The 11,382-nt window shown below is 53.1% G+C and overlaps 1 protein-coding gene across 2 annotated transcripts; it reads left to right on the top strand.

Moving 5' to 3' along the window:
• Positions 1-2,867: 2,867 nt before the first annotated feature.
• Positions 2,868-10,676, top strand: KIAA2013 (KIAA2013 ortholog). Of its 2 annotated transcripts, XM_035307754.3 has the most exons (3): positions 2,868-4,087; positions 6,827-7,680; positions 9,952-10,676. In XM_035307754.3, the coding sequence occupies exons 1-3, from the start codon at positions 3,055-3,057 to the stop codon at positions 9,967-9,969; spliced, it is 1,905 nt and encodes a 634-aa protein (XP_035163645.1). In that variant the 5' UTR covers positions 2,868-3,054; the 3' UTR covers positions 9,970-10,676. The 2 variants fall into 2 exon arrangements, with proteins under 2 accessions (XP_035163645.1, XP_035163644.1); XM_035307753.3 differs by lacking the exon at positions 9,952-10,676 and having other exon boundaries at positions 6,827-9,945.
• Positions 10,677-11,382: the final 706 nt, after the last annotated feature.

Genomic DNA, 11,382 nt, shown 5'->3' with positions numbered 1-11,382 from the left:
GGGAGCAAGGCCTAAAAAACTTCCTATTGGGTACTGTGTTCACTATCTTTATGACAGGGTCAGTAGAAGCCTAATCCTCAGCATCACACAATATCCCTTTGTAATAAACCTGCACATTTACTCCCTGAACCTAAAATAAAAATTGAAAAAAAAGTAAAACAAATAAGGCTGAGTACAGTGGCTCACACCTGTAATCCCAGCACTCTGGGAGGCCAAGGTGGGAGAGTTGGTTGAGCTCAGGAGCTCAAGACCAGCCTGGGCAACATGGCAAAAACCTGCCTCTCCAAAATATACCTAAAAAAAAAAATTAGCCAAGCATGATGGCGAGGGCCTATAGTCCCAGCTACTCAGGAGGCAAGGTGGGAGAATCGCTTAAGCCTGGGAGGTGGAGGTTGCAGTGAGCTGTGATTGCACCACTACACTCCAGCCTGAGCAATAGAGTGAGAGACCCTGTCTCTAAATAAGTAAATAAATAATAAGGCCGGGCACAGTGGCTCACGCCTGTAATGCCAGCATTTTGGGAAGCAGAGGCAGGCGGACCACAAGGTCAGCAGTTTGAGACCAGCCTGGCCAACATGGTGGAAACCTGTGTCTACTGAAAATATAAAAATTAGCCAGGCATGGTGGCGGGCATCTGTAATTCCAGCTACTCGGGAGGCTGAGGCAGAAGAATCGCTTGAAACAGTTAAGGCAGAGGTTGCAGTGAGCTGAGATCACGCCACTGCACTCCAGCCTGGGCAACAAGAGTGAAACTCCTTCTCAAATAAATAAATAAATAAATAGAATCGATATGGTGACTCGTACCTGTAATCCCCGCACTTTGGGAGGCTGAGGCAGGTGGATCTTCTGAAATTAGGAGTTTAAGACCAGCCTGGCCAACATGGTGAAACCCGGTCTCTAATAAAAACACAAAAATTAGCCTGGTGTGGTGCCTCATGCCTGTAATCCTAGCTACTTGCAAACCTGAGGCACAAGAGTTGCTTGAACCTCGGAGGCAACAGTGAGCCGAGACTGCACCACTGCACTCTAGCCTGGGGGACAAAGTGCAACTCTGTCTCAAGAAAATTAAAAACAAAAACAAAAAATAAAAACAAAATAATATACATTGGTAAATATGGTAAGCAGACTGTAGGATCACCTAGACAGAACCTTCTAAAGAACACTGGCCTCAGCAAACATTTCTGTGTCTGCTCACAGCCCACCAGAGGCCACCTCAAATGACTGTTTAATTTCCAACAACTGGGAAGCACCATCTGGCTTTGGAATGTCCTGAAGCCACAGTGGAAACAGTCACCCATTGTCTGCCTCTGTGCTCATATTGAAATTTTTCCCCAAGATACAAAGCCAAATTTCTCTTTTGCATTGATGCTTCACAGAGGCATTTTCAAAGTATGAGACTTTAGCGTCTTATGTTATTTAATGAGTTGAAACTTAGAGCTGATATCTGTCAAGCCTCCATGTCCAAGCCTGGCCATTATAGCCTAGGTGACCCGCACATACACCTCTGGATGGTCCCCAGGAGCGAGAAAGTCTGAAGTAATCACAAGTAACCAGGTGGCCACAGAAAGAAGTGAAACAACTTGTTCCTGCCTCAACTGATTGCTCTCTCCCTTCAACCTGCAACCATTGTTCCTGCTCAGTCTTGCAAAAATTTCCCCCTGAACATTGGGTTTCTCAAGACCCCCACCCCTATAACTATGTAATTTACTACACCCTCCCCTCTGCTTGCAACCCATAACCTCCACCTTTATGATCATGCCTGTTTGTAATAAGTAACCCCTACCCTTGTGACCATGCATCCTGTGACACCCTTCCCCTCCCCAACGTCGATTACCACCTTTAACCATTTGCCCCAACCTATATAACCAGTCCCCTTTCCTACCCCTTTTGCCTAACTCCTTTTTCGGGCTTGGCCTGCCTGCACCTAAGCAGGAAATAAACAGCCTTGTTGCCCACACAAAGCCTGCCTGGTGATCTCTTTAAGAAAACAATGTACCTGACAAGAAGAAGACGATTTGGTGTGGGGGAGACATTGATGGCCCTGGGCTGGATTTGTGTCCACATATGGTGTACACGCAGTTAGACAGGTCTGTCAGTAAAATATTTTTTGGGAAGTCTAGTTTCTGGTGGTTACTTTTTTTTTTTAAGCAGAGTCTCCCTCAGCCACTTAGGGTGGTATAGTGGCACCATCTTGGCTCACTGCAACTTATGCCTCCCTGCTTCAAGCGATTCTCGTGCCTCAGCCTCCCAAGTAGCTGGGATTACAGGCACCTGCCATCGCGCCGGGCTGATTTTTGTATTTTTAGTAGAGACAGGATTTCGCCATGTTGGTCAGGCTGGTGTGAAACTCCTAACCTCAAGTGATCCACCCACGTTGGCCTCAGAAAGTGCTTGGATTACAGACGTGAGCCACTACTCCCAGCCTCTGGTGATCCCCCTTCCCCTCCTCCTCCTCCTCCTCCTTTCTTTCTTTTTCTCTCTTTGTTTTTGCACTTCTCCGTATTGTTCCAAGCGTTTTTGCAGTGATGATAGTCATCTTTACAGAAACAAAGTTGTGTGTATGTTTTTAAATCTTAGGGCTATTGAATCCATCAATAGCAAAGGGACCCCACACGTGTTCGGTTTGGCTGGCACGATGTTTTTTTAATGAGTGAATTGGATTCTTCCAGTTCTCCCCAGACCGCAGCACTTAACTCCAGTAGACTTCACTCTTCGGGCCTGGGAACCGGTTATTCAGCCCCGGGCAGCTTCTGTCCCGCCCTCGCCGTGGCTCCGCCCCCTTCTCGCCGGCCCGCCCCCTCTCCTCCCTCCGCCCGCCCATTTTCCATCTGTCGCAAGAGACACGGCGGCGCTTGACGGCCAGCGTCGTTTGACGGCTGGAGGCAACCGAGAAGAAGGAGGAAGCAGCGGTGGCAGCTGCCGCGGCGGCTGCAGCAGGGGCCGGGGTGGGCGCCGCGGTCCAGGCCGAGGAGTGAGGCGCGGGCGGCCGGGCCGGTGGGCTGGGCGGCGGGCCCGGCGGCCGCCCCCGCGCCCTTGCCCGCGCCTGGCGGCCCGATGTGGCTGCAGCAGCGGCTCAAGGGGCTGCCGGGACTGCTGTCGAGCAGCTGGGCCCGCCGCCTCCTCTGCCTGCTCGGCCTCCTGCTGCTGCTTCTGTGGTTTGGGGGATCGGGGGCGCGGCGGGCGGCGGGCGGCCTGCATCTGCTGCCCTGGTCCCGCGGCGAGCCGGGCGCCGCCGAGCCGTCTGCCTGTCTGGAGGCGGCCACCCGCGCCTGGAGCGGCCTGCGGGAGCGCGGCGAGGCGGTACCTCTGGGCTCTGGAGTGCCGGCCCTGGTGGCCAACGGCTTCCTGGCTCTGGACGTGGCTGCCAACCGACTGTGGGTGACCCCTGGGGATCGGGAGCCCGCCGTGGCGCCGGACTTTGTGCCCTTCGTGCAGCTGCGCCCGCTGAGCGCGCTGGCCGAAGCTGGAGAGGCGGTACTGCTGCTACGGGAGGGGCTGCTGCGCCGCGTGCGTTGCCTGCAGCTCGGGTCCCCAGGTCCCGGCCCCGTGGTCGCTGGCCCCGGGCCCGCCTCCGCCTCCGGCCTTGCGGCGGGGTCCTGCCGCGACTGCGTGCTGCTGCAAGAGGACTTTCTGGCGCATCGGGGCCGACCCCACGTCTATTTGCAGCGCATCCAGCTCAACAACCCCACGGAGCGCGTGGCCGCGCTGCAGACTGTGGGGCCTACTGCTGGCCCAGCCCCCAAGGCCTTCACCAGTACCTTGGAGAAGGTCGGAGACCATCAGTTCCTTCTCTACTCAGGCCGGTCCCCGCCTACGCCCACTGGGTTGGTGCACCTGGTGGTGGTGGCCGCCAAGAAGCTAGTGAACCGCCTCCAAGTGGCTCCCAAGACGCAGCTAGATGAGACGGTGCTGTGGGTGGTGCACGTCTCCGGCCCCATTAACCCCCAGGTGCTCAAAAGCAAAGCAGCCAAGGAGCTCAAGGCGCTGCAGGACTTGGCACGGAAGGAAATGCTGGAGCTTTTGGAGATGCCGGCGGCGGAGCCGCTTCAAGACCACCAGCTCCTCTGGGCTCAGCTCTTCAGCCCAGGTGAGTCCTGGCCAGCGCTTGGTCCACCCTAGATATGTCCCTCCATAGTCTGCAGAGGTGACAGTGAAGGTGATGGGTGGTTAAAACTTGGGCTTGGCGTTTCACCAGGGCTTGAATCTCTGCTCAACCGCTTATTGTCTGTGACCTTGAGACTCACCGCCTAGTCTCTGGGCCTGTATTTAATAATAATGCCTACCTAAGAGGGCTTTTATGAGACTAGTGGAAAATTGAGTCCAAAGGTCATGTCTTTCTGTTATTTGTTCTAGTAGGTGGGACCTGATTTGAGCAGAGTGGTACAGTCAGTTTGCAGAGGTGAAACCAGCAGGTGGATCCCTTGATTCCTTGCTCAGCACCACAGTCGGCCTGGTGACAGGTGTGGGCTTTTTGACATGACCCCTGCTGGGCTGAGGTGGGTCCTAGCAATTGTGGCTGTAACTTGTTCACAGGGAGGTTGGAGAACCCATTCTTTCAGCAGGTTTTAAATGCTCTTGCCTGATGAAAACTCTTCTCTTGTTGACTGTTAAAGAAAAGAAAATCCTGTTGTGGAGGAGAGGTGGGGAAGAAGACAGGCATTAGAACAATTAAAATTAAAATAAGACAGCTTTTTAGACTAGAATGTGCTGGCTGGGCGCAGTAGCTTACGCCTGTAATCTCAGCACTTTGGGAGGCTGAAGTGGGCGGATCACTTGAGCTCAGGATTTTGAGACCAGCCTGGCATCCAACATGGTGAAACTCCGTCTCTACTAAAAATACAAAAATTAGCCTGGTGTGGTGGTGCACACCCATAATTCCAGCTACTCGGGAGGCTGAGGCACGAGAATCGCTTGAACCTGGGAGGCGGAGGTTGTACCACTGCATTCCAGCCTGGGCAACAGACAGAGTGAGTCTCTGTCTCCAAAAAAATAAAAATAAAAAGAACATGCTAAGGAGAAAAGTTTAAAATATTGGACGGAGGGTGATTGGAGTGGGGGTAAGACTGTGGGGTGGCCAGTCCTTGCTTTAGCTCCACTTGTCAGGGAGGTCCCTGTGGGAAGGAAACACTTAAGCTGAGACCCGAATGGCAAGAAGCAGCCAGCCACAGAGGGTGTTTTAGGCTTGGAGACTGCAGGAGCCAAGGCAAGCAGGTTTGGTTGAGTAGCTGGTGTGGCTGGCAAGGGGAGGGTGGTGGGAGATGAGATTAGGCTGTCAAGGTGGCCATGGCCTTGCAGTCCTTGGTGAGGACAGTGAATTTTATTCTAGGTGGGAAGCAGGGCAGAGACATGATCTGATGTACATTTTTTAAAGATCCCCTGGCTGCTGTGTGCAGAGTATAGATGGTAGCGGACAAAAGTGGTTGCGTGGAAACCAGGTCAGAGGTTTTCGCAGGAGCCCAGGTGAGAGCAGAAGGGGGCTGGATCCAGGTTGTGATAGTAGCGGCAGAGAGCCAGGTGCGGTGGCTCACACCTGTAATTCCAGGACTTTGGGAGGCTAAGGCGGGCAGATCATGAGGTCAAGAGATCGAGACCATCCTGGCCATGGTGAAACCCTGTCTCTACTAAAAATACAAAATTAGCTGGGTATGGTGGCACATGCCTGTAGTACCAGCTACTTGGGATACTGAGGCAGGAGAATCTTTTGAACCTGGGAGGCAGAGGTTGCCGGGAGGCAAAGGTTGCCGTGAGCCAAAATCACGCCACTGTACTCCCTCCTGGTGACAGAGCAAGACTCTGCCTCAAAAAAAAAAAAAAAAAGCAGAGAAGTGGATGGACCCTGATGATTTGGGGGGCAGAGCTGCTGGGACTTCCTGTGGATTGGCTGTGGGGAGTGAGACCTTGAGGATGCCTTCTGAATGTGAGGAGCTTGAGCAGTGCTTGGAGATAACTTGGAAAGGGCTTGATTTGGGGCTGAAAGAGTTCAGACCACGTCAGGTGTCTACGGGGAGACAGCAAGCAGGCAGATAGCTGTTTGAGTCTAGAATTCATACAAATTTGGGGAGGAATCTGCATGATAGCTGATGGACATATGGATGACACCCAAATTCATACACATTTGGGAGGTGTCATTTAAAGCTACAGGACTAGGCCGGGGGTGGTGGCTCATGCCTATAATCCCAGCACTTTGGGAGGCCGAGGCAGGTGGATCGCCTGAGGTTAGGAGTTCAAGACCAGCCTGGCCGAGGTGGCAAAACCCTGTCTTTACTAAAAATACAAAAATTAGCCAGGTGTGGTGGCCTGCACCTGTAGTCACAGCTACTCAGGAGGCTGAGACAGGAGAATCGCTTGAACCTGGGAGGCAGAGTAAGCTGAGATTGTGCCACTGCACTCAAGCCTAGCTGACAGAGCGAGACTCTTGTCTAAAAAAAAAAATGAATAAATACATAGATACATAAATCTACAGGACTGGATAGAGAAAGGACAGACAGGAGAAGTGGCCTGAGAATGGCCACAGCACTGGTGACTGAGCTGGCACAGGAGGTCCAACCGTAGGGTTGGCACCAAACCCTGGCTAAGTCTGTGTTCCTCTGGGCTCTGGCACCAGGCCCCACTACTTTTTAACAGGATTCTAGATTTCAGGCCCACAGGCACAAGTTGGTTGTGTCAAGACAGGCTGACTTTCTCCCATACTTTAGGGAGACAGGCACCATTGTCTTTATCACTAAGGCACAACACCTCACTCCTCTGCTGCCCTTGGTTTTTATTTCATATGCTCTGCCTCCCAGCTATCCTTCCCCTTTAACGTGCAGTCTTCATGGTGTTGCAGGAGTGGAAATGAAGAAGATCACTGATACCCACACGCCGTCTGGCCTGACCGTGAACCTGACGCTTTACTACATGCTCTCCTGCTCTCCAGCCCCGCTGCTCAGCCCCTCCCTGAGCCACAGGGAGCGAGACCAGATGGAGTCGACGCTCAACTATGAAGATCACTGCTTCAGCGGCCATGCCACCATGCACGCCGAGAACCTGTGGCCAGGGCAGCTGTCCTCCGTCCAGCAGATCCTGCAGCTCTCTGACCTGTGGAGGCTGACCCTCCAGAAGCGAGGCTGCAAGGGTCTGGTGAAGGTGGGCGCCCCAGGCATCCTGCAGGGCATGGTGCTCAGCTTCGGGGGGCTGCAGTTCACGGAGAACCACCTCCAATTCCAGGCTGACCCTGACGTGCTGCACAATAGCTATGCATTGCACGGCATCCGCTACAAGAATGACCACATCAACCTGGCCGTGCTGGCGGACGCCGGGGGCAAGCCCTACCTTCACGTGTCTGTGGAGTCCCGCGGCCAGCCTGTCAAGATCTACGCCTGTGAGGCGGGCTGCCTGGATGACCCGGTGGAGCTGACCTCTGCGCCTTCGGGCCACACCTTCTCGGTCATGGTGACACAGCCCATCACACCGCTGCTGTACATCTCCACCGACCTCACACACCTGCAGGACCTGCGGCACACGCTGCACCTCAAGGCCATCCTGGCCCACGATGAGCACATGGCCCAGCAGGACCCCGGGCTGCCCTTCCTCTTCTGGTTCAGCGTGGCCTCCCTCATCACCCTCTTCCACCTCTTCCTCTTCAAGCTCATCTACAACGAGTACTGTGGGCCTGGAGCCAAGCCCTTCTTCAGGAGTAAGGTAGGAAGCCGCCGTCTGGTTGAAACCCGAGGCCTCGGCCTTGCTCTCAGCCCTATGTCTCGGGAGGGGCTGGCCTGGCGAGGGGGGGTGAGGCCTGGGCAGGAATGGGTGTCCTGATGCCCTCAGCCCTTGACACCAGAGAGAAAGAGAGTGCAAGTGTTTTGAGAGGAGACGACAAGGAAGGGAAAGCTGTGGAAATCCAGGTGTGAACTGATGGTCCTCTGACTTCCCAGGGCATCTCTCCCCTTCTCCTCCCCTGTCATAATCTCAGCGTTTAAAAAATAACTACAAGCTAGGTGTGGTGGCTCATGCCTGTAGTCCCAGCTACTTGGGAGGCTGAGACAGGAGGATCCCTTGAGCCCAGGAGTTTGAGGCTGCAGTGAACTATGATTGCACTGCTACACCCTAGTTTGGGCAGCAGAGCAAGACCCTGTCTCAAAACAGAAAAAAAAAAAAAGAAAAAAAAATTAGAGGCAGGGCCTGGTGGCTCATGCCAGTAATCTCAGCACTTTGGGAGGCCAAGGTGGGAGGATCTTTTGAGCCCAGGAGTTTGAGACCAGCCTGGGCAGGATAACAAGGGGCCTTGTCTCTACAAAAAAAATTTAAAAATTAGCCAGGTATGGTGGTGCACACTTGTAGTCCTAGTTACTCAGGAGGCTGAGGTAGGAGGATCACTTGAGCCCACAAATCTGAGGCTGCAGTGAGCTGTGATTACACCATTGAACTCCATCTCAGGTGACAGAGGAAGACCCTGTCTAAAAAATAATAATAATGAAGCTGGCCGCACAGATTAAATACTTTGGGAGGCTGAGGTGGATAGAGCACCTGAGGTCAGGAGTTCAAGACCAGCTTGGCCACTGTGTATTTTTAGTACATGGTGAAACCCCATCTGTACTAAAGATACAAAAATTAGCCGAGCTTGGTGGTGCACACCTGTAATTCCAGTTACTCAGCAGGCTGAGGCAGGAGAATTGCTTGAACCCAGGAGGCAGAGGTTGCAGTGAGCCGAGATCATGCTAGTGTACTCCAGCCTTGGTGACAGAGTGAGACTCTGTCTCAAAAAACAAATAAAATGCTATGATAATAAAAATGACTGCACTGAGCCCCTAGGTTGACTTGAGGCCTCTGTCTAAACTGCTGGCGAGAACCCAGCTTCCCCCCAGTGCCTGTTCATGGCGTGCAGAGGTCAGTCCCTCGCTCTGGGCCTTGGGCTGGAGTGGCCATCTTGTTAGCACAGGACACAGGACAGAAGCATTCCCCTCCAGTTTCCTGAGACATCTTCGCTCCTGGAAGCTGCGATTTTGGCCATCATTGCTGCATCTTGGGATCAGCATTCCTGTTGCAGGGTGAGGCTGCCTACTGTGCCCTGCCACCTGGCCTTCTGTGCTTTCTCTGGAGAAAGACCAGCAGGGATTCTAGGGGGAGGCCTTTGCTAGCAGTTGTAGAAGATGATGTTTCCCAAAGAGCTGAGCTCTCTCCCCTTCCCTTCTCTTCTCTCCTCCCTCATCCCCCTGCCCTCTCCCCGCTCCTCTTTCTCCCTTCCCCTCCCTTCTCTTCTTCTCTCTTCTCATCTTCTCTTGTTAAACTGTAGTGACAGTAGAGAGGTATATTAGGCTCTGCATCTGTGCTCCCAAGTAGTCAAAGAGCTCAGATTCCACCCTGGAGAAATGGGAAGTGCCCCATCACATCCACAGGGATGCCTTCGGCTTCTAGTTTCTGGCCCAAGACCAGGACTTGGAAAAGGAAGCAGAACTTGACCCGAAAGAGCAGAAGAGTGGGAGACAGGTCTGAGTTCCTCAAGTTTGAAGAACATATCAAAAGTCAGATCAAAAAGGACCATGCAGAGGCCTTCCTTGGGAGCTACCTCTGAACTAGCTGCACTAGGACAGGCGCCAAATGTGCATCGCGTAGGTTTTGCCGTCTGTTTGGCAGGCGGCTGCTTTTCCCTGCTGCTTGGTGGCTTCTCTGCCCTCGCTCTTGAGCACACCTTCGGTTCCCCCCACAGTTGGGGAGATGAGCCAGACAACCTTCATGGGGTACTGACCAGTCTCTCCTCGATGCAGGCTCAAGCTGGGCCATGCCAGAGCAGAGCCAGTGAACACTCCATGCCAGCTCCAGAAGGGCCCAGGCCACTGAGTGTGTGGTACTTCTGCCCAGCTGGGTCAGAGCCAGGGTGTGATGCCACTGGGGTTGTCTCCATAGCCTATTTCTGTAGCTGGCCACAGGGGTTGGCAGTGAACAATAATCACACTTGTTTTGTGAATTGAACAGGAAGATCCCAGTGTCTGAGTGAACTAACAGTCCTGCTTTCAGCCACCATTTGCACAAGACACCCAGCACTGAAAGTCCTGCTGCTAGGAGCAAGGGATCCTTTGGAAGCACCCACCCTTTGTGCCTTGTTGGGGGAAACCAGTGACGCAGAAGCGAGTGTGGATACATCAGAGTTTGCACTGGAAGGAACGAGTGTTATGTCGGGAGGGAAGGGGCCAGTGGACTTTTTGTAAGCTTTCCACTCAATAAAATGAAACTGTATGGCAAATACTTGAAATTGAACTCACTCCTTCCACTTTCCCCCTTTCTTCTGTCCCAGGAAATAGACCGTCTTTTGAAAAGACTCTTGTCTAGGAAAAGTTGTGTCCTTTTCCTAATTTAACGTGTTTTTTCTTGATGAATTTTTAATTTATTTTTGTTGGGATTTTACTGGATGGCTTTTGCATCCACTGTAGATGGTGAGTGTTGGCGGCGATGTCCTATCTCAGCGTTCGGAGGCCCCGAGGTCCCAGGGCCTCCCAGGGTGGCTGCGCTGCCTGTGGGAGGGGCGGGTGGCAGTGTCATCTTGGGATTGCACGCCCTTTCTTATGAGCCTGTGGACATCTGTGGTTTTGTACTTTGGGGCTTTGGGGGAGGTGTTTAACTTTCTAGTGATTGATGATTGTCAGACTTTGAAATACCAAAGCTTTTTTGTTCTGTTTTTAAATAAATATCTTTCAAACTTCCATGACCGGTTTGTGTGTGGTTAAAACCTCTGAAGATATGCATCATGTCTTCTCTCAGCACTAGATCTGTAGATAACATCAGAAGCAGGACACCCACCCTGCCCCGCTGTCAAAACGCTCATTCCTTCCCTGTATCTTCTACCTCTCTTCAAAGGAGTCTGCCCTGAAGGTGCATTGGCGGCCACCTTTCTGCTCGCCGGGGGTTGCTGAGTGGCCCTGCCAAGTGGGTTGCTTCTGGCATTACCCTGGCTCCTTCCCTGCTAAACTGTCCTATCCCCCACCTGCCCTAAAGAGCCTGGGTTCTCCTGCCCTGGGTTTTGCTGGCTATAGGACATCAGCAAGACAAACCCCAGGTGGTCCTTCTACAGGTTGTCTGCTGAAGCCACCATCAGATGCCTCCCCTCTTCGGGAAAGAGAAGGGAACTGTCAACTCCGGGGACCAAAAAGGGGCTGAGCCGGGCGTGGCAGTCCACCTTCAGGGCTGTCCCCAGCGTCCTGGCTTTTAGACTGTTCTCTGTTCCCAGACAGCATTTTAAGTGGCATGACTCACCGGGAAGCTTGGTCTGTCTGTGAAGGAGCCAAATGTCTGGCCCACAGCTGATGCTTATGAGAGTAAACGGGTCAGGCTCTGCTCTTAGTAGCCCTGGTTCCCCAGTTGCTTCTGTCCACGCAGCACCTTCTGCCCCAGCTCGAGCAGAGCTCTGAC

The sequence above is a fragment of the Callithrix jacchus genome, chromosome 7, assembly GCF_049354715.1.
Source record: "Callithrix jacchus isolate 240 chromosome 7, calJac240_pri, whole genome shotgun sequence".
Classification (NCBI taxonomy): domain Eukaryota; kingdom Metazoa; phylum Chordata; class Mammalia; order Primates; family Cebidae; genus Callithrix; species Callithrix jacchus.
The sequence above is the reverse complement of the archived record's forward strand: the minus strand, read 5'-3'. Positions and strand labels throughout refer to the sequence as shown.

What these genes read in the sequence shown, in the direction of transcription:
- KIAA2013 (XM_035307753.3), top strand. Translation starts at nt 3,055, where the DNA reads ATGTGGCTGCAGCAGCGGCTCAAGGGGCTGCCGGGACTGCTGTCGAGC. An exon ending in GGCTCAGCTCTTCAGCCCAG is followed by an intron (nt 4,088 to 6,826) that starts GTGAGTCCTGGC and finishes ATGGTGTTGCAG; the next exon opens with GAGTGGAAATGAAGAAGATC.